Below are 27428 nucleotides of genomic sequence, written 5' to 3' on the forward strand. Positions count from 1 at the left end.
TTACTCGATGCTCCGAAGCAACGAGGTCTCCGCTCTCTTACCGTCTTGGGCGCTGGGCACTGCTTTCTTCACAGTTGCTGAGTTTGGCAGGGTTTTGCTTTTTGTGGTCGTTGGCTTCCTTTGTTTCTGATGAGTGGTTTGGAGAGATTTCAACCCCAGCATCTCACAGTACTTATTGCACTGGTGAAGGACTTTGAACTGCTCAATGAAGGAAACGGAGCAGTTGCCTTTAAAGCCTTTGTATCTGTAGCAAGAAAGACAAAAACAAAGCCAAATGGAGCTTCAAGTCTCACTGTCAGCACAGGGGAGGCAGAGTATGGCTGTTGACTCATAAGTAACTTGGAAACATTAAGCAAGACTTTCCGTTGTGCTGAGAAGCACTAGCTCTCCTTTCACAGACCATCAAACTGAGCCCCTGAGAGGTGACACAAATCAGGGAGTCGGTAGGGACAGAATAAAGAGAAGGCCTCGAGAGTCCTGGCTCTTCTGAGGCCTGTGCTGTGGCTCTCGTGGCAGGAGCCCTGCCCAGGACAGCTCTGCAGGCAGCACCGCGGCCCTGCGCCGCCCTGCGCTCGGGAGCCGCAGGAGGGCAGCGGGGCAGGAAGGAAGCAGGGCAGGAGGGCAGCAGGGCAGCAGCGTAGGAGGGCAGCAGGGTAGGAGGGCACCAGGGCAGGAGGGCACCAGGGCAGCGGGGCAGCTGCATCCCCCTCCTGCCCTGCCCGGCGAGGCTGCCCCAGCGCCGGCTCCTCCACGCGGGGAGCCCGTGGCCAAACTAGTCACCAGGGAGCGGAAGAGAGGAGCAGAGGCCTCGGTGCCCCATCCCTGCTCCGCACCCTTCCAAATAGATGTGTTTAGGAGTCCTTTTTTCTTCACATAGATACACTTTAGTTTCAAATTCTTCTCTGAAGTTAGAGTTATTGAATGTTAATTATATATTTCAATGAAATAGAGACCCAAACATGTTTTACTGCTGTTTGTCATACGGAGTTCTTCACTCCAGGCCCGCGTCTAGGTGAGCAGCGCCCTGCTCCAGAGAAGCCGCTCGGCTCGCGTGCCGCCAACAGCCGGACGCGCCTCCACGGTTTGGATTCGCGCCTGTCCTCTCCCGGACAGGGCTTGCTCGGCCACAGCGGGTACAGGAGGAGCAGCAGGGCTGGCTCAGGACGGCGCGGGGAGCTCTGCAGAGGAGCACACGGGGACGCGAGGGACCGCAGCCCCGTCCCCACGCCGCTCCTGCAGCCCAGACGCCGCGCGGAGCAGCACAAGGCGCTGCCGCCGGGGCCCCGCCGTGCTCAGCAAGCAGCTCTGCAGCACGCACTGACCGCGACGCCCAACACCAGCGGGAGCGGAGCAGAACCCTGCCAGCCACGGGCAGCAGCTCAGCCTGAAGCGCTTTGATTAATTGGTCATGAATATTCAGCGAACTACCGGGTCTCTGTGGAAAGGAAGGCTAAACTCGCAGCGGATGCCTGTGGCAACAGATGATGCAACCAGCTGCTGCTAAAGCACCTTTCGCGTCCGTGCTGCGTCACCGCTGGAAGCGGCAGCGCCGCAGGTAGCGTGGAGGCGTCTGCAGCCTCTCAGCAGCTAATGAGGCTCCGCGCAGAGCCCTCCGGAGCATCTGCTCCCTCTCCCATCTGGAATTCCCCATTTCTGCTGCAGGACTGGCTGAAAGGCTTCACCCCTCCTGCTGCCAGCAGAAATAGCAACAACAAGCAATCTCCATGCTTATACGTTAAGTGAGAGGTTTCACTGCAGTGCCTGACGGCTGCTTTAATTTGTGGATGTAAAATGACCACACCATCTTTCTCTTGCTCTCTCTCCATTTTTTTTTTCCAGGTAGCCATTTTGTAGCAACTAGTGGAAATTTCTCCATATGTTCTTCCCTGTTACAGGAAGCTTATATCTTATAGTAAGATATGATATTATTCATTTAGTTGTGGAAGTAATCTTGGCATGAAAAATTTCACACAAAAAAAGCCCCCTTCTATTGTGAACGTAACGGCAGTCTGTGCCAGCTGCGATAATAATTCTTACATCCAGTAATATTTCTGAGCAATCTGTGCTGGAGCAGTAACACCAGCTATGGATCCTCCAGAACATACTAGAATAAAGGACAACCTAAACTCATTAGTACAGTCACAAATTTTGCTAAGGGATCTTCGGTTCCTGGTTCCTTAATTCAAAGGGACACTGCTGGATCCCAGCGCGCACGTTCCTCTCGGACAGGGATGGCAGCTGCAGGTCTGTGGAAAATCAAAATCTCTCAAGTGGAAAGCTACACACTGCAGATCAGTGGCCAGACTAGAAACGATGGATTTAACTTAGTTATTGGCCAGCACGGCACCTAAACTAGTTCAAGAACAAATATTAGTAACTGTATAAATTGTTTTCCTATCTGTATCTGGTATCTGTCACTTCCTGTATGTATTTGAAGGAGCATCTAAAGAAGGAGCAGAGACAGTAACGTGCTCAGAATCTACTTTGAGAAGAGTCACTTTAAATGAACACTTGAACGCTTTGCCACCAGATTTAAGTTTGGGGATCCAGCAAATGCCAGAAACATTTTCAATAAGGAGAGAACAGCATAAATACATTGGGAACAAAACAGAGACCAGGACGTTTGTATTAATAGTGGGATTATTTTTCTTTCACTGTCTTGGCCCATCAGTCGAACGCCCGCGGTCTCCCCTCTCCGGAAGCACCGGGCTGCGCCTGCTGCTGCGGCTCGTGCTGCGGCGCTGGCAGACACGCGGGCGGGCGGCCTCGGCTCCGCGCTCCAGGCAGCTCCAGGCCTCTAACGGCCACAGGAAAGCGGCCACCCGGGAGCGAGCCCAGAGCGGGGCGCCCGGCGCTCCCCGCTGCGCACCTCGCTGGTCGCCACCAGTCATTAACTCGCAGGTGAAATCGCTGCTGGATGAAACCAGCTCCATCGGAATTCCTTCCAGTTGCGGGTGGGCACACACCAAACCGTGCTCGACCCCGGGGGGCCAGGGGGAAGTGTCCAGTTTAGCTCCAGGTTCCAACCACCCACAGCCTCTTGCTGCCGCGATGGGCCAGCTCTGGTGCCGAATGCAGCACGCGGATCCACACGGGGCAGATCCACAGTGCTGCCCGTCGCGGTGCTGCGGACACTGTGGTGGTGGCAGAGCAGGGACTCCCGTCGCAGCGGCACAGGGTTCACCCGTGGCGGTGTCAGAGCAGGGACTCCCATCACAGTGGCACAGGGGACACCCGTGGCGGTGTCAGAGCAGGGACTCCCATCACAGGGGCGCAGGGGACTCCCGTAGCGGTGTCAGAGCAGGGACTCCCGTGGCGGTGGCACAGCAGGGACTCCCGTCACAGCGGGACGCGCCCCTCCCGCTCGGGCGCGCTCGGCGGCCGCCGCGGTTCCACCCTGCCCCCTAGTGCCGAGGCCCGGGGCAGCTCCCGGGCGCGGCCCCGCCCCGCGCGGCCCCCGGGGCCGTTGGTCGCGGCGCCGCCGCCCGTTGGGGGGCGGGAACCGGCGGAGGCGCCGAGCGGCACCGAGCGGCCCCGGCCTCCCGGGAGGCCCCGCCGAAACAGAGACCGGGGACACGAATGCGCACTCGGAACTGCTCCCGCGCGGCTGGGAGGCAGAGGAAAGATGGGCGGCCCTGAGCAACGCTGAACACACATACGGAGTTATAACATGTGCTTGAAACACGGGGGGCAAATAACGGTCCTGAGCAATTCCCGCCAGTTCCTGGCTCTGCACAGCCCTCGCTGCCAGGGCACGCGGCAGCCGCCAGCCGGACGGCGCCGCGAGCACCGAGGGCCCTGGGCACCCCTTCCCGTTCCCTTCCTTTCCCCAGCCACGAGTTTCGGCTCAGGTAGATTCATATGTTATTTAGTTCCTGTTTTGATCAGAAAAACACGAATGTTTTCCCATTCACCACGGGTCTCAGAAGATTTCCCAGGGATTTTTTTTCCCATGTTGTCTTGCTGCAGGTGTAACAGACCTTGAGCAAGAGGACGCGGCCAGGATCAGTGGGGCCATTAGCTCTGCGGGGGGAACCATTCAAATTCATACAGGCAATTGCACTCAGAAAACGTTTGGCGTTTTCTCTAACATACAGTGAAAGAACACCAGGATCACGCCGCCGTTTTCAGCCGGGCATGGCTGTGTCCGTTCTTCCCAAACACACAATTTACAATGTCTCTTTGCTCTGGCTGCGCATTACCAAAGGCAGCAACAGGCCACGACGTGGATGAATTCTGTGCATGTTTGTTCTGCCCATCCAGGCTGCCTGAATTAAAAACCGAACTGAAGACACTAATGCAGAGCAATGAAAGAAAAATACCAGATAAGAAAAATATCACTTCCTTTAGCTAAACGTCATTCATTCATTCATTCATTCATTCATTCATTCATTAGCTAAACGTCAAACAGAGTAATACTCAACATGTTTGAGAGCTTTTTTACGAGGGGAATGTCTGGCTGAGGTGATCCTCACTAGTGTTTTCACTGTATATTCGTTTTCTTACTTCACCTTCCTCCTCCTTAGTCCAAGCTCTGTTTTTACAGGAGTAGCTTCCCACAGTAAGCTAGCTAACAACATGCACTAAAGCCTTTCTACAAATCTCCTATTTATGAGAACACTGTTTCCTAAATAAAATTTTTATAACTAACTCCTTTGTTTTCTAACAGGCTGATGCAAGAATAATTCAACTAATTTCACTTCAGATCCACAGTTAAAAAGCAAATGTAAGTTTTGAAAGAATGCCAGCCTGCAAATGTTACGGATTTACCCGGAACACTCTGACATCAAATGTTTAATAATTGAAAAGGTATTGTGAATTTTTTCTTCCTGTACCACTGGGTTACAGAAGGATTCACATTCAGTACAAAGACTGAGTCTATGTGATCAGCTCAGTCGTTTTTTCTGTCACAAGAGTGAGAATCTAACGCTCGTATCGCAGTCGGTTAGCTGGAAAGCCGGGTAGGATGGCACAAAACAGAACGGTGATGATGCCAGCACCACCACTCGTGTGCACCACTGTGTGGGAGGCTGACACACAGTCTCGAAAAAAATGTGTTCAGGGAAAGGAGCACTGGAAGAAGTGCTTCATTCTGATTATATTTGTTCTGTAAAAATGAATTAGCATTACTCATTTTTCACCACAAAAACTGGTTGTGTTCAAAAATAACAACAGGGTGGCTCTGTCATATTAACGCCTTTATTGCACTCTATGTGCTGGTCCCGCTCACCCTCTGCAGTTGCAGGTCTCTCAGTGCCTGGTGCAACTGAGCAGGCGATGGGGCAGAGCCCGACTGCTCCTCTCGCACGGGATAGCCCAGGAGGGCAGGGAGCAGCTCTCTGATCCTCTAAAACACTCCTCTGCAGTGCACAGGGTAGTGCCAGAGCTGCCAAAGAATTCTGTGTGCAAAAACTCCTGGTTCCAGCAAATCCTCCAGCAATCTGAATGGAGCCACGATCCGTGTGGTGCTGATACCACTCCCGAGCCACAGGATTAACTTACTTATAATCAGCAGAAATGAAAGAAAGAACGTTAAAGGCATAACATAAAAGCCCGACCTGCTCTAGCTGATGCACCACCAAGCAACGGGCCGTGCAAGCCACTCGAGACCCGTTTCACTCTTGAGAGGCCCTTTGGATAAACCAATTTTAAAGGAAGCAAAAAGAAAAAGCAAAGCAAAATCCACAGTATATCCGCTTTCTTCTAGAATTAAATGAACGTGTTTCCCTTCCATAAATAGGAATTAAATGAAGTCAAATGGAGACTGTTTTTTCCACAGCTAAACCAAAATAGATTTCCAATGCTCCCTTCCCCGGCGTGTTTACTCTGTGAAGCGCCTGACACGGAAGCAAAGCCACGCGCTGAGAAAAAGCGTTTCACTCACCCCTTGGTCAGTGTTGCTATGCCAACGTCCGTCAGCTTCATTCCTACACCTGCAAGGCAGCAAGGAGAGAGAGAGCTGGCATTACACTAGCATTCCAAGAATGTCTTCAGATTTAAGAGCCATAGATAGAGATACCAAAATACTTATTGATTTGTGGTTTTCATTTTAATCATCACCATTTTCACAGAATATTTTAATGTATCTCAATTAAAAATAGGATATTTGTGCTCTATATCACTAACAATTTCTAGAAGTCAATCTCATTAAGTTACAGAGAGCAAGGTGATAAATAGAGCAAAATATGTCCTCTGTGCTGGATAGTCCTGGTGGGGATGCTTATTGATGGCTGCATTTTAACAGAACCTCCATAATCTTTGTATATGCCAGTGATGGGTACAATTATTTATGGGTTTTGTGGTTTACCTGCTTTGAAAACTTGGACCACTATATATATCAATGAGAGAGTCTGCTTTGCTGCTCAGCCTGATTAATCAACCTTTGATTTACTCTTCTGGGGGAAGATTTGAAAACATTCTGCACTGCGTGTTCCCAAACACCTCTGTTTTCTTCAGCTTGTCCCTTTATGCATTTGCTTTCACAGCAAAAGTCAGTCCTGTGGTGTGTGTGTTTTTTTTCTGTTCAGAAACACCATTTTTCTTGTGACGATACCCCAAGCAGTCTCACACAGGGTGCCTGCAGGACGCGGCCGGGTGCTCGAGGGTGGTGGGAGGAGGAGCGCGTCCCGCAGCCGCACGGGAGCCCCGGGCCGGGCCGCCGGGGCCGCCGCGCTCCTCTCCTCCTCCCTCCTCGTCACGCCAGGGCTTGCGGTTCGACGCCCTGTTGTGGATTCTCCCGGTTCCCACGGCCAGGGCTCAGGCTCCTTCCCGCGATGCCCCCTTCCCCGGAGGCCTCGGGGCAGGCGCTGCCGCCCCGTTTCGGATGGAGCCCAGCGGGCCGCGCGCCCAGCGCCCGCAGCAGAGGCAGCGCCGGGGAACGTGCCAAGGCTTTGCTGTTCTGCCGCTTTCCTTTGAAAAAACGGCTTTTCAATAGGCAGCTTTAGCCAGTCACTCACTTAATAAGGGGACATTCGAGGGCCTTCCCGCCCGCGCCGCGGCAGGGACGCTCGCTGCCCCCCTCGCACCTCACCTTGCAGGTCCGTGACGAGCAAGCTCCCGTTGGTCCTCTCGTACACCCAGTGCTGGAAGGTGCAGCACTTCTGGCCGGCCTCCGAGTCTCTCCTCAGGAAATTGATCTCCTTGCCGTCCTTGACGGAGTACTTCACAAACTCCCCGACCAGCTCCTCCTCCACCGTGGCATAGGGGATGTTATTTGCAGGGCGATGGACAAGAAAAATAGGAATGATCCTGAAATCAAGGGATAAAAACTCCTAAACCCCACTGAGCTCTGTCAACAAAGAAGCAAGAATGAGACAGCTCGGCCAGTGATCCCAGAGACTGCACAGTTACTAAGATCTTCTAGGTGGCTCCAGAATATAATCACCTTCTGTTTTATGTCTTATTTATTTGTATTATTTAGTCATGTCTAAACCTACATTTCTCAGAGTGTGATTTCTAACACTGTCATAATATGTTCCCAAACGTATGCACGATACAGGTCGCTTGCTTATTTTTGAGTATTAATTGCTTACAGTTTTAACTGCTCTGTATATGACTCAGGCCTTCCGAGTTTTTAGGCACCTGCAAATATCATCCACTGCAGAAAAAGCTTTGCCTGAGACAGGTCTAAATGGAGGATTTTATTGAAAATACGAAACAACTACTTTGTAAGTATGTAAGAGGAAACAAAAAGGCCTCTGAAGAGATCACAAGGATTCTCACAACCACCTGGCTAAGGGAAGATCTGGAATATGAAGATTCTGGAACTCTGTCAATTTTTGGATCCAGGTTAGAAGACTTCAGATAATTCTGAACGAAACTTTCAGATAACTTCAAATTGGACAAAATTTACCTGCTTTCTTCACTTACTTAGAAATTGAGCTAGTCCATCCAGAAAGACTTGGAAAGTTTTCTAGGAATCTAGGCTAGGCCCATTTATGTGTGAAGATGCACCATGCCAAAAATGTATATCCAAAGTCAAATAAAAGAGCGTGAGTTTTGCTTAGAGTTTCAGGGTGTACCCTGAGATAACGTGACGCGAGGATGTCAACGTCACCGGTCCCCCAGGTACCGGGTGGCCGGCAGCACGGGCTCCGTGGGGAGCAGGACTCCGGCCGCCCGGAAGGCAGGGGCTGCCTCGGGCAGGCTCCTTTTCATCCTCACACTGGAGTCACTCGCTGGGCAGCGTGGACGCTACCGGATAAATCTCCCAAATGAAAACCCTACATGTAATAATGAAAGCAGTGACATCAGTGCACATGAGCAGAATTAAATGCTGCCCTAGATGATGTCATTTGGAAAGTGGCCTGTCCCCTGGGCTTTGTCACAGACCATGGCTGTATCGTGGCAGCCACTCACAGAAGCTCCTGAGCGGCCTCAGAGCAAGGGGCAGAAGTGCCCGTCACCACTGCTGCAGGAAGCAGGCTTCCCGTTCCTCTTTCCTTGCGACCAGCCTTCGCTCCTGCAGCCGCACGGCCGGCGGGGGGCACGGTCAGTGCCAGGGACACACGGACACACGGGCACCAGCGAGGCGCTCCGCAGACAGCAGCCACGAACGAGCAGAGGGGCCGTCCTGCACTTACGGGGTGTCTAGATTGAGCCATGGACGCAGAGCCATGTGTGACCCCAACATGCATGAGCCATGTATGACCCCAGCACTTCCAGCCTCTTCCACAGAGCAGCTTTACGGGCATCATCAGCCCGTCCACGGCCGCAGTATTGCCCCGTTGTGCTCCCAGCAGACACCGTTAACGCTGCTACCCAAGGCCGTTAGGGCAGCAGAGCTTTTCTAAGCAGCAACCAGCACAAGTCTTGGCGCTTGTCTACTACTAAACTAACCTGCCCGTTCAAGGGATGGTACCGCCTTAGCTCTACCAGTACCATTCATTATCAGACAAAGCTTTGTATTGCCTTTATGAGCACCCACAGGAAAAAGAGGGGCCATGGGTTAATAAGGGTGTTATGGTGCTCCCCTGCGGAAATCCAACAGTAACTCCAAGACCACAGAATCTCCCTGTGTCCCTTCTCCCTCTTCACAAATGTCTAGCTGCCATGACTCTATTAGAGTTCAGTGCTTTCCTTCCCTTATCCTTCTTGTATAGTCAAAAATGAGCAGATAGCCTAGGGAAGCAGCATTAAAATTAGCACTTGAGAACGTGGAGAGCCTTTCTCTTGCTCGGGAAAGCCTCTGTATTTCCCTCATAAAATGTTGCAAGGAATATACCTTCTTTTAAATATAGTTTTGCTCTGACAAGGAGTGGATAGAAAAAGGAATCCTGCCTCGAAGTGCTGAAGCTCAGAGGCCAGGCAGGCCGTGTCCACACACCGCTGCCGGGACGGAGCGAGCAGCTCCGCAGCCTCCCCGCGCTGCCCGGGGCACCGGCCTCCTGCCCCGGCACCGCTGCCGGGACGGAGCGAGCAGCTCCGCAGCCTCCCCGTGCTGCCCAGCGCTGCCCGGGGCACCGGCACCGCTGCGCCCCGCTCCGCCCTCGGGAGCACAGGGACATCCTGTCCGCACACAGACCTCGCACACAGGAAATTGGCAGAAAGCAACATATTTCCAGAAGGAAGCCTGACTTCCAAAAATGGTTACCTAAAATAATTCACCACGTCTCTGCCACTATTTCCAGTTCTGAACAGGTTTCTTTAAGGAAACATTCTGGAGGCTGAATTTTAAGTGCTGCTGACATGACTTACTTGGAAAATCTTTATAAGCATCAGCTGTAGAAGCAGCCCACATTTTACTGCATAATTACAAAGCTCCCACTGAGAAATCCTGTGAAACGCCATTCTGGGAATACAGTGCCCCTGAGAACCCCTGTGTGTGAACTCCTTTCTTGCTATTGCCTCTCTCCTCTCGCGAACCCTGTGTCACCAAAGCGCCAACATTACCAAGGAGCCGCGCAGCACACGGAGCGGCCGTGCGGAGCATGCCCAGCGCGCACAGCGCATCCCGGCGGAACCGCTGCCGCCTGCCTCCTCCCTCTGCTGCTGCGCCAAATGGCCGCCACGGAGGGCCATGGATATGAATTCTCCTAAGTAGCAAAGACGGGAAGATATGGTGCAGAAAAGAAAAGCATGTGCTGTATTTGATTAGCAAAAGCCTAGTTTAGCCTTTTGCAGTTTGCGTCAAGGCATTAAAATATTTAACCGTGGAGAGGCTCCCCAGGACAACTGACTAGCACTTCCTAGAGAGGCTGCTGGGAACAGTTGCTTCTAACCTTATTCTAGTGATAGAGCACAGCTGAGGAGATCGTGTGTCATCCAGAGGAGATGGAGATTTAGTCTGCTATCAAGCATGTAGGTCTTACCCGTGAAGCAAGGCAGGAGGAATTTCAATCATCCTTTGCAAATTCAACTCTGCACAGTAGCCTGACACCAGAACAGCAAATCCTTTGAAAAAGATCCCTTACCAAACCCTCGAGGCGTCACTTCCCAGCCTCGGGGGCAGAGGTGAGACTACACTCAGCTACTGGCCTATGTACTCGTATGTGAGAAACGGAAGACCTCTGATACGAAACAAAACAATCTTTTGGACAATCCAGAACCAGAGCCAAGCTTTTTGGCTTACGCCTTTCCTGGTAAGAAAACTTGCCTAAGAAGTGATTCATACCAACTTCAGAAGGAGCACGATTTCCCTCAAGACTTTTTTTTAATGGAAATTTGAAAGGCCTGACTTATCTCCTACCTAGGTGATACCTATCCTTGGTGATGCTATTAGTATCTGTTCTTACTTTAATATGAACAATTTACTCTCAACATATATCAAAATCAGGACTTTTGCTCCTACATCTCTGCTACTTACTTACTCTTCACTGCTCTTTCTCTTTTTCTAATACAAATGGATTTGCTCTTCTCTAGAAATCAGTCCTGGCAGGTGTGCCAAGGATAGCATATACATATATATAACACATATGTAGATACATGTGTGTGTGTGTACATATACTCACTCCGGTACTTCCCCAAAGCCTTCCAAAGGTTCAGCTTCTGCTGCATATATCTTCGCATACTCTCTTGCCGTATTTTGGACATGGCATTCCTACATTCAAACAGATATGCCTATGGAATATTACTGCAAACATTTAGCGGATCAGCTGCTGGGACATTTGAGAGCCAGCTCTTCCCCACGGCGCGCGGCGAGCAGGGGCCCCTTACCTGCAGCGCCAGCTTGTAGTTCTTCTGCACCAGGTCGTCCTTGCTCCTGGCGCCGTACATGATGGCGCTGTGCACCTTGAGCACGCAGGGGTGGCCGGGGCCGAAGAGCGGCACGAGGCCGCGCAGCACCCTGCTGCGGAAGGCCTTGCGGTGCATGCCCTCCCCGAAGTGCAGCTCCTCCGTGGCGATCGCGCCGCGCAGGTTCCCACCAAAATAGCTATCGCTGATGGAATCCTCCCGAAACATGAGCTGCATGAATTCGATTTCTTCCAGACCTAAAACACAAGGCCACTCTGTCCTGGACCGTCCTTCCCTGGCAAAGGGGTGGACACAGGAGGATAACTCATTTCTCCATTGAGGATTAATGAGGAGGCTTTCAGGAAATGCAGCACTTGTGTCAGGATAGTGCTGAGATTCTGCCCCCTCCACGAGGCTGTTTGTCTGTATTGCCTAAAGTCAGCATGGAGAAATGGGACAGTTCATGTTCATATAGCAAGAACACAGAAAAAAATGGAGGAAAAGGTCACAAAAACTGTTCTAGAAGCTATTAATGCCAGTGTAAACTGGAGCTTCAAATGAATGTGAAGCTGACTGACAGCTAGTGAGAACTGAGGGAATAGAGATCGTCCCAACCGTGTTTTTGGGAAGACAGAAACAGTAATAAATGTGCAGCAGTGTGTGCAGATATGAATCTAGGAGTGAAATACAGCTCTGCGACCAATTTGCACAAGGTAATTTCGGAAAGCTCCTCTGCAGTTCCCCTGGCCGCTGAGACCGCCGGAGCTCGTTTCAGCTTTCGGCTTGGAAGCCCTTCAGGGAGCGGTGCTGCCAACGTGTGTTTTTAAAGGCACTCGGCTGAGCGCCGGGTCCTCACCCAGCGCTGCAGAACGCAAACACGTCCCCCAGCGCGCCCCGCGTGCGCCAGAGCAGCTCCGGGGCCGCAGACCTGCACCGGGAATGCTCCTCTCGCCGCAGTCTGCCAAGCACCAGCTTAAGCACAGATTCATTAGAAAAGGCAGAAGAAAAAATTAAGATTTTAATTTTGTATGTGATTTTCAATCAGAACCACATTTCTATAAATTACCATGCCGAATTCATTCATACAGCAACCTCATAAATTTGAAGTATCTTTAAATTGTGGATAATATTCTCCTGTAAGCTTTTTCTAATCCCTACACATGGGTTTTTAAGGTACCACTATCATATGCATGTGTGGCTAAGGTCGTCACAGCTGAAATAAAGTAAAATTATGGATTTCACAACTTCAAATTATGACTGAAATATGAATGGACCAAAAACAAAGGGATGAAAAAAGTAGTTAAGTGCTGAGAGAAAAATGAACTAAAAAATTGCAACCGCATTTCAAGTCTTCTTCCTTTAAAGTCATCTTCCAAACTTCAAAGGAAAAGATAAGCAGGAACAGTAAAGGTGTACATCACACAATAATGAATTCTCTTCACTTCCCTTTCATAGTAATCTCTGGTTTAGACTACATAAATGACTCTCTTTGAAGCACAGAGCAAACAGCTCAGTAAAAAGCTGGAATTAGAACACTCTCTACTTCCACCTACAATTCACTGTTGATCAAAAGTTACACAGTGCTGCTAAGTGCAAAGTCCTGTCTATTTTAAAGATGAACTAAATGTTTCATTTTATTCTTGAAGAAAACGAAAGAAGAATCCGTTGGCTGAATGAAGCGCTTGGCAAGTACAGCGTGTTCAGAAACGATAAACCAGCGTGCAGGGCGCTATCTTTAGCCGCAGCAGCGCAGACGCGCGGGGCGTGCTGCGGACGAGCTCGCAGCGGCGGCGTTCCCGGCGCCGCGTGGGCCCCTCCGCGGAGCGCAGGGACGCGGGGACACCGCGCAGCGCCGCGGGGCCCGCGCGCGGCAGGGACGTCCCCCCGGCGCCGCGCAGCGCCGATGCAGCCTGCTCAAACCCGCAGCCTGCTCCAGCAGGGACGACGGAGCCATCCTGCACAAACGCGTTTCGCCTGGGAAACCCTCATGGAGGAGAAGGGAGTGTTGTCTTTGATGGCACAGTAAAGCTTAGTGCAAAAAGGGAAGGATATCTAGGAAAAACACAGCATTGATTGGACAGCCCTGAGGCATTCACATAGTTTCCCTTGGGGTAATTGTGAAAAGGTCACCGAGCTTGTAGCCAGTCAATCTTTGAGGCATTCCCATCATTAGGCTTGTGCTTGTAAACAAAATGTGATGAGATACTACAGCTGTAATGCCGAGGTGGATATCTCCATGATTTATAGACGTTAAAAATCCAAACCCAGATCTGAAACAAACTCAGTATTTCTTAAGCAGCTCTCCACCCTTGAAGCTTATAATTTGATTAAAGTATAAATGCACATCATGTAGACACAGAAAAAGACTCGTGTTTTCAGAACTGCCTGGAAATGTAGCAGCTGCTAAAACATGTGGTTCTACTGCACTTGGCTGTGTGAAAAACAGTGTAATAAATGCAGAGCATTGCGAGGGCAATGCCAGCTTTGTGAGTGCATAGATTTCATTTGAGAGATATTGTCTTTGAAAAAAAACGTGTTAAAAATATTTTCTTAGCTCTGGAGCAAGCAGTGTTGCATCCATGGAAGATGGGGCTGAGACCCCACGGAGCCCAAGGGCAGCACACAGAGCTGCTGGTGCCCTCCCAGCAGGAGAGGCCGAGCAGGGAGACGCGGTGCCGAGCACAGACGAGGCCGAGGGAGCCGGTGCCTCCCCTGCCTCGCGCTGAGCACTAACAGTGCTCCCGGGTTCTCTGCTTGGTGACACGGGGCAAGGAGGGGACAAACTACCAGCAGTGGATGAGGACTGATGTGTGTGTGACTGATGCGTGTGTCCGTTCACCTTCCTTACTGAGCTTCCATGTCCTAAATGCTCCTCACTTGCTCCAGAGGAAACAGACCATCATTAGGACCATCTTTGATACAGCAAACTGATTCACCTGTTTTTGCAATCGAAATAAACTATCCTGGGTCAAATTCACCAAGACAATGCAGCTGCTTAGTAGCTCCTTGACAACACTGAACAACCGTAAATCTAGTTCAACTGGATGGTAAAAAGAAGATTTGAAAATAGTTTGTATCAGCAAGTCAAAACAAGCAAGTCAATGAATCTGGTCCTTTAGGTTCTGAAGGCTGCAATTATCTGGTGAAAATAGCACTAATCATTTTAGTCTTATTTTTCTATCCTTTGTACCATTTGAAACCAACAAGAACAAAGATTTAAGCACACATTTAAGCAAATGTGTACTCACCCTCAAAATTCTGAAAACTTGAGAGATGTTCCAAAACTACAAGGAAACAAAAAGAAACAGATGTTGTAGTCAAAAATAAATAAATAAAATTTCAAAAAGACTAGAAACTATCATTATTACCATTATCTATTAAAATTATAAACAGGGCTTTACCTTCAGAAGTCAGATTAAATTCAGCAGTCACTTTCCCATAAATATTCTTCAGACAGCAATAATACATTCCCTGGTCTTTGCTACTAGCTTTAGCTATTGCCAAAGAGATGGGAGTGTCATCCTGGGCACTGGAACAGAAGATGTGAATTTTTCACATTAATGGTTTTAATATATCTTTCCTGATTATTCCATACATTTCTCCTTCTGGCCCTGGAATTTCTGCACATCACCGCAAATACTGACTTAAATGTGACATGAGTAGGAAGGTATTTTATTCCACTTCAATAATAAGTGTTGCACAACAGATGTTCCCGCTACATCCTAAAAGAAAAATGTATCCATCAAATACACATAAGGATTATTAAATCACACCAAAAGGCATTCTAATATCCATATGAAAATCACAGGGAAATATGTAAGGTATGAAGAGATAAAAAAGTCTTGTGTGCTGTCCTCAGTTGTGACTAACCAATGTGTATTTTTCAATGTTGTTTTAATATGGCTGATTTGGTGTGTTGAGGGGTTACAACAATTCAAAGATGTATTCTGTAATTTCCTCTGATCACCAGCTGCTGAGGGCAGAGTTAAGACGTGCTGCACGGTCCAGCTGTGGATTTCGGTAGATGGACACCCCAGAATACATCCAAAGGAAGAAACGGTGCTTGGGGACACACCAGGCGACTAAGGCAGAGTTTGATCTTGATGGGCATGAGATTTAGAACAATTCCACTGAACTCTATGGAATCTTTTTGAAGTAAAAAATGCAAATAAGAATCTCTCTAAAACTTTGTTGATTATCTCATTTTAATTTCAACATTTGGAAATTTATTATATTAATTCCACAAATGGAAAATTCTAATATTTTGTTATCATATACTTTGTTATTATTGAAAGCTTTAATTTGGATGTTAAAACACTGCAAAAATACTTAGCAGAGATATATTCTTCTATGAGAGATATTATATAACTACCATCAAAATCAGTGTAGTCAAAACAGTAAGAATCAAAATGAAACAGGAATTCTAAACAGGTCATTTATTTCTTTCATTGAAAATATCATATTAACAGATGGCTTCCTAGAAAACTTTTTAATTCTAGCAGAATTGTGTTTACCATCGTATGAGATGGTTTGTACAAATTTTTTTAATTTTGGAAGAATTGTGTCTTCTGACAGAAATCATTTCCTTTTCTTTTGGATAAGATTAATATTGTACTTTAAAACATTATACACAGATTTTAAGAGATAAAAATGTTCTTCCATCTATGGAAGAAAGTAACTTTTGTTTCATAAAACTGGAGTTTAGAGAGCTTTTAAGGAAAGAGGAGGATTGCCACTCCTCAGTGGCAACTGCCACTGAGTTTAATTGGCCAGATTGAGGAGTGATTTCATTTTTCTTTAACTATCACTCCCTTTAGCTTAAATAGAGCTTAAAGCTCTGTTTGAAAGAGAACACAGAGCTCAGAGGAGTGATCATGTCAAGCTCCCCACCGCACACAAGTTGCTTTTACGAGGTCTCGGGCACTTACCTCTCCCACGGGGACAGCTTCCATGCACCAACCAGATGTGTTTATATTGTTTGGCCTGGGTGCTGGGGGTGAAACTTCACAGCATCTTTTACAGTACTTGACAGTTGGAAGAGGCTGGTTATGAATGGGCTGAAAGAAGCCCCGGGTGATAGAATGCCAACTATGCCCAATATTAAAGAACTGTGTGATAATATTCTTCTTAATTACCTTGTTTAAATTGATTTTTCCCAGTCATAATTAATTTATTTAACAGGTACAAGAGTGTACCACTGGCAAAATTAATATTTTCCCAAGAGCTATTCAGAAATTATCAGAAGGACCTTCAGAAACATCTACTCACCTTCTCTGCAGTCGAGCAAGCAACTTGGAATCCTTAGTCCAAGTAACGGTGGAGTCGCCATGGATGTCACCAAACTGGCAGCATAACTTAATGTTTCCAGAGCAGTCGGGGAATAACTCTGCTTGTATCCTCTTCACCAGTTTGGGAGCTTGAAATGAAACAGCCACAGTTAAGGACTAAAAGATAATGATAGCATTTTGGCATTTTGGAGGAATCCCAGGATGGTTTACAAGTGTTAATAAATTGAACCTGACAATACTATTCTTCCTGATGCAGAAACCAAGGCTGTAAAATACGGAGGTCTTAAAAAATTGAGCCAGTGACCCACATGGTCAATGGAAATATTCCCAATGCAAAGGCATTTTGAATTTATGGAAGGAGACCTCATGGAAGATCTACTCTGGAAAAGCATCAGCGTAAAAACATTTCTTACTCAGAACATGTTTTCTCTGATTAATAGAGCGGTAGGTACTAAAGACACCATAAAGGCAGAGCATATTGTACAGTGACCCCACCAGACTTTCTAAGCTAATGACAGCATCCTGGCCTGCAGTTGCTACAGTCTAAGTAAGAATTTGCTCTACCTTCCTGAGAATTGACTCATACAGATCAGCAAAGGAGAAGTGTCTATTTCAGAAAGTATGAAAAGTTCACAAATATATCTGCCAGTGGGATCAGCCCTGTGGCACAGGGCAGTAGCTATTACACTCACTAGTTACTACGTTCATGGGAAATTGCCATCAGGGAAGGTAGGACGTTGCTGCTGACGTGATTTACATGGACGCACGCTTGCTTGTAGTGTGTTGGAAAATACTTAATTAATTAATAGTGGGGAATTTAACAGTCTAGCCCAAAGGCTGGAAGGACCGGCGACGAGAACCAGCCGTCCCTTACCTTTGCTGTCCTTTCTGCAGAGCAGCCTCCTCTGCTCTTTCCTGTCTTCCCTCGGGGCCAGGCCCACCTCGCTCCTCGCGGGGCTCCCGCCGGCTCCTCCCTGGGCCGGCGCCGCCGCCGGCCGCCTCTCCCGATGGCCGCCCCGGGCCGGGCCCGGCCTGCGCCCGCCGCGCTCCAGCTCCGCAGCCGCCGCTGGGGGTTTGGGCCCCCGCTGGCTCCGCGGCCCTTTCGCCTGGCCCGGGAACGCGCCAGCTGCGGCCGCTGCCGAGGAGCAGGGCCCAGCTCCGCCGGGAGGCGCCTGCTCCTGACGGTGCTGCTCGTTCCCTGGAGCAGCTGGCGGCAGGTTAACTAAACCGCTTACCGCGCTCCCTGAGGCCATTTGTTCTTCAGTTTTATCAGTACACCGAGGAGACTCAGTAGGTTGAACTGAATTTTCAGCACCAGGCAGCTTGCTGGAAGAGATCAGGTCAAGGCAGGACTGCTGAGGGGTGTTACTCACAGGCTGCTCCCGAGCCCCAGGCAGAGCTAAAGCATGCACAAGAGGCTTGACCACAGCTTCGCTTGGATTACGTTCCTCAGCGCTCTGAATTTCTTCTTCTTTCCCCTGCAATACTGTTTCATCCTTGTTCTTTTGGGGTACGTTATGGAATTGACCTTGCAATGCTTCGGGAAAAAATTCCAATTTATTCAAATTTTCATCCACTTTGACTGCAGTTTGTGTGGATTCTGTCTGTGCTGGACTGCCTGTGTTGGAACATCCCATTGCTGACGTGCTGGTACTAGAGCCCTCCAAGTGGCCCAGGGGTACAAGGAAGGGCGATGCCCCCCCGACGGTCAGTGGCTGGATACCCACTTGGTCACTGGTGCCTTCATGCTGCTCATTTGCACCAGGCTCTGTGGTGCTAAGCGGGGTTGTGTGCCCAGGTGCACGTGCGTGATTCTGGGAAGAATTTGTTTTGAACATTTCAGGAGGCTTGAAAGTCTGGTCAACAAAAAGTACATGTTGTTCTGATGTTCTGTGAGGGGAATCTGCAGGCTGACCTTCTGAAACATGCCTAACTCCTGTGCCACAGGAAGCACCAGCCTTTTGTTCATTTCGTTCGTATTTGGGCACCTCTACCGAAAAATCAGCTAAAAATGGATCCTCATTAGATGGAATGAATGCCTCTTTGTGCCCTTCTATCTCTGCCCCTTGGTGTATGTTTTGGGGTAGATTCCTACATGTTCTGGTTTCAGGAGTCTCACTTAAATCAGGCCATTTCATTAGGTAACTGCAATTCTGTGTACTAGAAACGACTTGAAAATCTTTACAGTCATTTTTTGAAAGACGGTAACAGTCAGAATTCATGTCACTCTGTGTGTTCAAGTCTGAGTGATTTCCTTTTCCCTGTAAATTCTCTTCAGTACTTTTAGGTATAGCCTCAACAGAAAAGTGTTCGTCATGTGCAAACTGACTGACGTTTTCATCACAGTAATTTCTGGGGAAAAAGTCCTTCTGTTCAGGGAAAAAAGCAAGTTCGTTTCTTGATGAATAACAGTCTCTAACACTAGCGTGTTCACCAGTATCTGCATCTGTACATTTAGTTATACTTTCATCTATCAAGGATATGTTCTGATCAGTATGAAGTAATCGTCCAGCAGACTCATCTGACATATAAGGTGGTTTTTCTTCATCACGACTCCGAGCACTTCTTACTCTTTGAGGAGAATCCCCGTGACGGGTCTGCAGAGCAGCGCTAGCAGGTGGTGTTCCTTCCTGGGCAGCAGACATCCCAGCAGAGCCACCATCACCAGTTAATGTTCGATCTGTTTTTCGCTCCAAGCATTTCTCTACACTTAATACTCTATTTGCTGAAATATGAGTGGGTGGTGGTTCTTTTTTATTTCCAGTGCTGGAACCTTGACATGTACCAACTGTTTCTACCCCCTGTAAAAAAGAAATGTTTCCTATGCATGCACTGTTACACGCCTCATCTGTTTTTAGGAGGGTACTAGAGACACTGCAATCTTCTTTTTCTGTTCTTTGTCTCCTAGCTGGCTGTATAATAGGTTCCTGCTCTTCTCTTAAATTCACTGACACAGGATGACCAGGACAAGCCTCCCGTACTAAGCTCAGTCCTGTGCCTGTGACATCCTTTGGCCTAATTTCTAAACTTGTGATCCCCCGGTTTTCAAATGGGACCTGCCAGTCTGAGTCAGCTTCAACAAGAAGTTTCCACAGCCTGTCATGCACTGCCAATAAATCAGCGTCTCTTTTGTGCCCGTCTTCTCCAGATTCCTGGACTGTCTCGCCGCCAGCTTCAAGCTGATATTCTGCACATGATACAACATGGAGAGCATCTGTGTCATTGCTGTGATATGAGTCAAAACTGCCCCTTTGCCCTCTCTCCTCTGGCTCATTGCATAGCTTTGCGGGAGACTGAAGTGCACATAAATATTCCTGTCTGTCAGGAGCAGAGCCTGCATCCCATAAAGAACAAGCTGAAATGTCATTCGTTGACTTGCTGCCATTGCTAGTAGTATTAATTCCTTGTTCCCAGGGGAATTCTTGCTGATGACTTTCACTCTCATGACACGGATCGTGGTGTTGAGAGTACGTTTGTAAAGCTGCATCTTTTGCTCGTAGTGCGTTTTCGGGGCAGAGCATCTCTGACGCTGGCTCGGTGCTGACTGCACTCTCACCAGGCATGAAGACAGCTTCCTCCTCTGTGCCAGGCTCCATGCATCGTCCTGCATCGTTCTGGCTAAAGTTATTAGGACTGGTATCTTGGCTCTATCAAGAAGAAAAAAGCAAGAAGGAGAAATATAAAATACAATGTAGCTAAGCATTAGGACCCCTGCTTGACTGGATCCAAATGCAGAGGAATATAAATTTGATCAAGGAGAAGACCAATGACCAATGATACAGTTCAGCCAGTTAAAACCAAATAAAATTTAAAAAAACCCAACAATGCCTGTACTTGCAAAACTGACAGGCTGGGGCCCTACTGTACAGTAAAAGTAGAGCATCATGAAAAAGACATGAAACGAGCCAAAGACTCACTGATATTTATTATGCCAGTACTGAGCTGAAGGGATAATGGAAAGAGAAAGAAAAAAGTTCATAGAGAAAGGAAATGTTCATAGGAAAGCAAGTGGAGATGTGGGAGAGAAAATGAGGGAAGGAAAACGGCCTCCAAACATATCCGAGGTGCTTGAAACGCCCCTACCAGAGGGAAGGGGGTAAAACCCGCGCCGACACGTCCCATCCCCAGCCATTTCTAGACCTACCTGTTTCCAGTGCCCGTAATGAGCACACAAGGAACGATCACCTATTCAGCTCATGAGTGTCAGGAACTATCTAGGCAACTCTTCACCTTGCAGGCCTCTTTGCAGGGGTGGCCACGGACAGAACTAGAGGAAACGGTCGGAAACAGAAGCACCAAAAGTTCCACAGGAACTTAAGGAAAAATTTCTTAACCGTGAGGGTGCCAGAGCCCTGGAACAGGCTGCCCAGAGAGGTTGTGGAGTCTCCTTCTCTGGAGATCTTCAAACCCACTTGGACGCAGTCCTGTGCCACGTGCTCTAGGTGACCCTGCGTGTGCAGGGGTTGGACTAGATGATCTCTAGAGGTCCCTTCCAACCTTCAGCATTCTATGATTCTATGATTCTATGGAGCTACGAATATCTCAGTTTGCTTTTTGGTTCAGTTTTCTGGGGTTTCCTGCCATACATTTTAACAGTTGCTTCAATTACTGGACCATCTGCTTGGCACAGGATGGTAACAAACTGCACAGAGCTTAACTGAGTGACTGTGGCAGAACGAGCTACCCTAATTCATGTGCAAGGAGCTGCCTGCTGTGCAAGGGCAGACAGAAGAAACAGCAGCCGCGTCCCGCCGTTATAAAGCCCTGGTTACTGTGAGTAATGGAGCGATGAGAGACAAGTCACCGATCTGATAGCCGTGCACAAGGAAAGTGGAAACAGCCACCCCAAAATCAGAGCCTGCTGTTTACAAAGGCTTGTGCAATCAGGACCCTCTCTGCGTTATCTCGCTCTGCGAACAAGACTCACCATGTTCCAAAGCCTGACCAGAACTAAGGAAAAATGCAAAGCAAAGACCATGGGAAACAAGTGGGACCTTTAGGCATCTCCGAGTTACGGAAGCAAATAGGGAAGAACATGAAAAAGACAAGAAGAAATGAAAAAGGATCCTACTTCTTGATGTCTACGTGAAACCTGGAGCATTTTCATCTCTCCGCCTCTGTTTGGAGTGTTGACCCCAGTGATGGCCTAAAACCCGCAGCCATGCACAGCCTCCCCGCTTCACAAGGGAGGCGAGGACGGAGGACAACAGAGCTGCCTAGGAGCACGGACAGACCAGGAACAGAATAAAACAGAGCAGTGAAAAAGGAAGGGTCAAGGTGTCACTCCAGAGCCAGGTGTCACTCCAGAGCCAAGTCTTCCTCACAGAGACAATGGAGGGAATGGGCTAGTGCTTCATTTCCCACACTCAGATGAGACTTTCTAGGGAAGGTCTCGCACCTTCCCCTGGGGGCAAGGATTCGGGGCGGGGGGCCACATCTTACCTGCTCTGGGTCAGGCCACTACAGACACAAGGCTCCAACCCCACCACAGGGCTTCCCAGACCCGCAAGTCATTGGAGGGGGCAGCATGTTCTGGAGAAACACCACCTCCTTCGTTTTCCCTATCATTGCCTGCGTGTTGCACCTGAGGGATGCCTGGTGTGACCCACTCCAGCTGTTTTACACAGCTGGATGAGTGTGTACCTCAAACACTGTAACTTATCAGCAAACATGTGATGCAGGTTCTAACATTTTCTCTTTTTCTCCTTCCCCTGCAGTTCTTCCTCCCGGGGATACACAACGTTATAGTAAAACTGACCTCCTGGCCTGACTCTTCAGCCTAAGTTGGGCCAGTTCATTTCCAGATGTACAGATTTGCTGGACAGTCTCCCTTGTCATCCACCTTAGTTGGCAACACATTACCTTTTCCTTTTCTTTTTCAATCGTTTTACTGCCATACTGTGCTAATAGAGTGATGAGTAAGTATGACAGACATGTGTATGTTTAAATCAGGACTAGATCAAAGACACAATTTCCCTAAAACATGATGCTCTGGCTCTGAAAGGCCTTGACGTCCTTGTGGCAATAAAATGAAATCTGTGTATGTTGGCAGGGTGTCTCGGCCCCTGCCTCAGGTTTTGTTCCTTGTGCTTGGTGCCTCGTGTTCACTCCCCTTTTCTCCGTCGTTTGCAGTGGATCCTCTGGCAGTTTCTGCGAGTCGAGGGGGAAGTTCCTGCCGCGGGTCCCCGCGGGGCCTGCCCGGCTGGCTCAGCCCACCCGTAACACACGCTGCTCGGCAGTTGTCTTCGAGCAGCACTGAGTTAACGGGCAGCAGGGAATCGCAGGGGCCTTCCACACAATGCTACGGAGACGGGCTGTGCTGCAACATGTATTACTGCATCACGGAATGCCCAGGAATGCTGTGGGAAAAGCAGGAAGTTTGAACAACTAAGAGCAATCTACGGGCATCCTGGTTCCAGGCCTGTGCCTGACACACTGACCCAGAAGAAACATCAGTTACTTGTTTTATAAAGGTAAACACTAGTCTGGGCCAGCCCAGAGCATGGTTGGTTTTCATTTTAAGTTTCTTTCATAATTTTTAGCAGGAAATTGTTTGGTCTGTGGGAAGTGCTGAATTTCCACTATGAAATGTGAGATCTTCACTTACAGATAAGGAAGAATAGCACAGAAAACCCGACTGGGAGTGGCTTTTGCTGGAGGTCAGGGGAAGTTTAGGTAATTACCTTCATTAGTCACTGTCGGGGTTCTCTAGCAAAAGCAGCTACAGAGAGGCCAAATCACACAGGACGCTCTGGCAATGGGGGAGCTGCTCCGGAGCGCGAGCCCAACGCCGGCAGGGTCAGATCTTGGCCACGCGCGAGCACCATCTCCACCTAACGCAACGGGTTTGTTCCTGGAGCGAGAAACCGTCCCCTCGTGTGCCAACACAAGGACCTCGTAAGGCTATTCTGGCTCTGCTCCCCTACAGAACTGCAGGGTAATTCATACACCAGGCTCTCCCCAGATCAGCAGAACACTTCCAGCTCAGCTGATGAAATGAACACAAGAGGTTTATCCTCCAAACGAGACGATGAATTCCCCCTCATTGTTTCTCCCTATTTCTAAGGAGGGAGTAGTGCAGGAAGGTCCTGTTCCACTAGAGATAAAGTCTTCGGGTTGCTTTACATCCCTCTGCTAACACAAAGGACTGTAACGAAGCACGCTGAGAACATGGGCAATAAGCACAGGCTGCCTCTGGACGAGGACACCCTCGCGTTCACCGTGCTTGGAACTGCTCCTGGTTCGCACTGCTCTCCAGCAGCAGCTCGGTGGCTCTTTCCCTGTATGTGCAAGGCCACCCAAATTCCTCATTCCTAAAATAACACTCTGCATTAAATGGAATGTCTGTACTGGACTAGCTAAAATAACTCAGTATCTGCAGTTACTTCAACTGCTGTGGACAGGTGGAAGAAAGGGCACAAGCTATATTTTATCCTGCAGATAAAATAAACTACAATAAATTTACTAAAATGTCTGCTGAAGAGGCACAAGAGGAGGAGGTTCAGAAGGGGAACTATAATATTTCAAGCACAGAAGCTGAGTTCTCTGCCTTTGAAAACACTGCAGAGCTGAGCACGCACAGCTGTGTGGGGCGATGCTGCGGGCCAGGCCAGAGTTTGCCAAGGAACGTTTCCTGCGTGTGTCCCAGGAAAGACTGGAGCCGGCCGCATAGCGCGGGTGCGCAGCGGGGGACGTCACCGGGCAGCCCTCGCGTGGCTCCTACGGAACGCCAGGAAAACGTCCCCCTGGGAGGCAGAGCAGGGCCGGAGCGGCCGGCGCCTCCCGGCCAGCGAGTGCAGCAGGCAGCGCCGCCAGCCAGGCCCTGCTGCCGCGGACACCGGGCGCCAGGCCCGGGCAGCACGCGCCGTTATCCTGCACCCCGGCACCGCGGGGAGCTGCGCACGGAGCGAGAGCCTCCCGCGAAGAGACGAGCTGCCCAGAAACGAGACCTACCTCCTCAGATCACACTCCAAGCCGGGGGAGACTCGAGCTCAGATTCCTATCGCTCAGGAAAGAAACACAGGCCAGCTTCTATTTTCAGAATTTCAACAAAAGCTTCACTCACAGAGTGAGCGAAGGCAGGTTGCCACAAATGCAGCAAGAATGCACGTCTCATTTAAAATTAGAGCTGGCTTAGTTGTGATTTCAGATAATCAAAAACCTTTATGTTTTCCAGCTATTATTCACTCAAATGACAAGAGGCAGATATGTGCTTTAACAACATTTGAATGAAAAACAAAATGACTATAAGCCGACAGAAAATGGTGTGATGGGTCTGCACAGCAACTCTTACAACTGTTTTGGAACAAAAGCCCCCGCTCGGGCTGCACTCATCCCCTGGCACTAAAGCAGCTCCTATCTGACAGCTGTCCCACACGGAACCATGTGCTGGTTTCAGTTGAATTTCTCATGGAATCAGGCGGAGCGGCCCCTCACAGCTGCCCTGCCGCCCTCCTGCTCCCGGACGGACGGCTCTTCCCGTCCCGCACCCCGGCTGGGCCCACGCGCGGGGCTGCCGCGTGGCCGGGGCGAGCGCCTGCGCGACCGAGTTCCTGCAGGGCTCCCTCTGCTCCGCTCCTGTGGCCGCGGGACAGCCCCGGGAGAGCCCCGGGACAGCCCTGCTCCCGCTGCTCCTGCTCCCGCCGGGCTCCCGCAGCGCCTCCCGGCCCGGGCAGCCCTGCACCGCTGGGACAATACAGTGCCTGGCCAAACACCCAGGGCTCGCAGGCCGCTCCCCACGTCCCTAACCCGGCGGAAGGGCAGCGCTGTTCCCCACGCTGCGCTCCGACCCTGCTCCTGCGCAGCCGCCCGGCCCCGGTCCCGGCCCTGCTCCAGCCCCTGCTCCACCTCCGGCCCCGGCCCCAGCCCCAGCTCCGGTCCCGGCATTGGGACCCGCTGCCCGGCGTGCGGGATCGACGCAGCACGCGTCGCGGTGCCAGCACACGTCCCGTGCCGCTGCGCTGACGGCCCCTGCTGATTTCCTAGCAAACAGTGGCAAATTGCACACGTCTTAGGAGAGTATCGCTTTGGGGTTTATTTTTAACTATTTTTTTACATTTTGGTTGGAATATCTGAATCTTTCGTTGCTTTATTTTTAAAAAGCAAAGCTCTGTTCACCTCTCTAGTATGAGCTCTCTGGACCAAATTCCCCTTCTTGGTGTAAATTCAGAGCAAACCTTTCTTGCTTCGTATTTCCAGTAGCATGAGTGAATGACCCTTTTTCTGAGTGCAAACTAAAAAAAGTAAATCAAAATCTTCTTTGCTCACAATGGGGCTTTGAGAAATGCTCTGGGTTGAAAGAGACATTCCTTGGATAAGACCTATGCAATAGCCTCAATATCAGATTTCCCTATCCAGCTGTCCAGAGTCCCATTAGTGCCTCTCACTATTATCAGTCTCACTCTATAATTAGAACAGCCTATGGTTTATTTGGGCCTTTTTCAAAACCAGATTTCCCTCCCAGCAGTAGCTGTCATTCAGGAGTGCATGAATAGTATCTTTCTTTCAACATAATTTGCATTTACATTATTTTGTGACAAACAGGAATGAATTGCATTCAAATCTGCAGAACAGCTCATTCTATGAGATGATAAACACTGCACCTACCCGGGACGAGACGCTCTCATCTGGCACCTGGTTTTGCTCACAGAGGCCCCAGGTCCTTTTCCATCCCCAGTGACAGTCCTTATCTGCCTCTCCTCTCTGACACGGACCAGGCTGCCCCTGCGAGCCTTCCGGCTCCGCACGGATCCGCGCTGCAACGGCACCTTCCTCACTGCCTTCCCCAGCCGCAGCTGCAGGCTGCAACGGTTGTCCCATGCTACTCACGTATCTGCAAAGCTCTTTAGGGTTCAACAGCTTCAGAAGGTTTCTCCGTAGATTTTCTGCTAAGGTACAGACAGCATGCCTTGATTTTTCCTCTGATAAAGTTCTTCTCTCCTCCTCTAGTTGCAATGCACGGTCACCTGGCAAGTCCTCGTCCATATCTTTTTCTGATGCTACCTCTGTAGCCTGATTTGCCAAAGAAGCACCTATATGAGTAGCAGAGGAGTCCACTTGTGCAAGCAGGTTACCCCTGTCCTGTGACTTGTTGGTGGAGACGTCCGCAGCTGAGTGACCACTTCCATTCTTCCCTTCCTCAACCCCGGGATAGTCGTTTTCGATGGCCGCAGAAGCAACGGGCAGCTTGTACTTCTCTCTGTCTCTCAGCGCGGCCGCTTTGTCTTGGTGGGCTCCAACAGTGAGAGTCATGTCTGACTGCAAAGTCGCCTGCCTGGCAGAGGGATCTCTCCTTACATTTACTCCTTTGAATTTTGAGTGATGACCACAGAAGCCAATGGTGGCATCCATAGGCGCAGTGTTATCTGACACTTGAAGCAGACAAGGCAGTTCGCCGAGGAAGTAAGCACACCCATCACAATCCTTACTCAGTTTTAAATCGTCTTCATCATCACTTTCTAATAAAAACTGTAATTTCTTTTCCCAGATTTCATTTTCATGCCTTGTCAGCACATCTGAACATTCAAAATACTCAAAGTTATCATCAGAAAAGTCATTGCTTAGACTTTTCTTTGGATGAATCTCCAGAAGGGTGCCAGAATTTTCAGAATCTTCTTTTACAAAACAACAGTGATTGACTGCAGGAATCTCTGCCTGCTCATTGCACGGAGCACTCGTGGTTAGAGGTTCACGTCGCTCGCTCTCTTCACACGTGTGGGCACCTCCCGCACACACACCAGGAACAGCCTCTTCTGTGCTACGGCAGCAGTTGTCGGTGCGACAAGCGACAGGATCTGGGGCGCTGAAATGCGCCTGTTTGCTGCAGTATCTCTCTGATTTTCCAGCACTGACACTAACTGTTGTGTTAAAATGAATTAGATCACCACCATTCTCTGACACATCCTTTAGGCAGGAAATATTTCCCTGGTTTTTAAACACATTTTTTATGTCCCTGTTGCCTTCCATGTT

General features: G+C 49.4%; 1 protein-coding gene across 1 annotated transcript; it reads right to left on the reverse strand.

Annotated features, from left to right (window-relative positions):
- ALPK2 (alpha kinase 2) lies at positions 1 to 27428 on the reverse strand. The gene is made up of 10 exons (XM_088527864.1): positions 26067 to 27428; positions 17335 to 20107; positions 16441 to 16588; positions 14574 to 14701; positions 14421 to 14456; positions 11155 to 11429; positions 10950 to 11038; positions 7031 to 7248; positions 5885 to 5933; positions 1 to 244 (listed from the first exon to the last, which is right to left on the reverse strand). Exons 1-10 carry the CDS (start codon positions 27423 to 27425, stop codon positions 1 to 3), a joined length of 5319 nt encoding a protein of 1772 aa, XP_088383990.1. The 5' UTR covers positions 27426 to 27428.

This window comes from Tinamus guttatus, unplaced genomic scaffold (assembly GCF_059628265.1).
Source record: "Tinamus guttatus ecotype Peru unplaced genomic scaffold, ASM5962826v1 Tinamus_guttatus_pri_ptg000293l, whole genome shotgun sequence".
In the NCBI taxonomy this organism is placed as follows: domain Eukaryota; kingdom Metazoa; phylum Chordata; class Aves; order Tinamiformes; family Tinamidae; genus Tinamus; species Tinamus guttatus.

Coding starts and splice junctions, on each gene's coding strand:
- ALPK2 (XM_088527864.1), bottom strand. CDS start 27,425: ATGGAAGGCAACAGGGACATAAAAAATGTGTTTAAAAACCAGGGAAAT. Junction 20,108..26,066: donor ATGAGAGCGTCTCGTCCCGG/GTAGGTGCAGTG, acceptor TCTTCTTGATAG/AGCCAAGATACCAGTCCTAA. Junction 11,039..11,154: donor ACTACAAGCTGGCGCTGCAG/GTAAGGGGCCCC, acceptor GTTTGAATGTAG/GAATGCCATGTCCAAAATAC.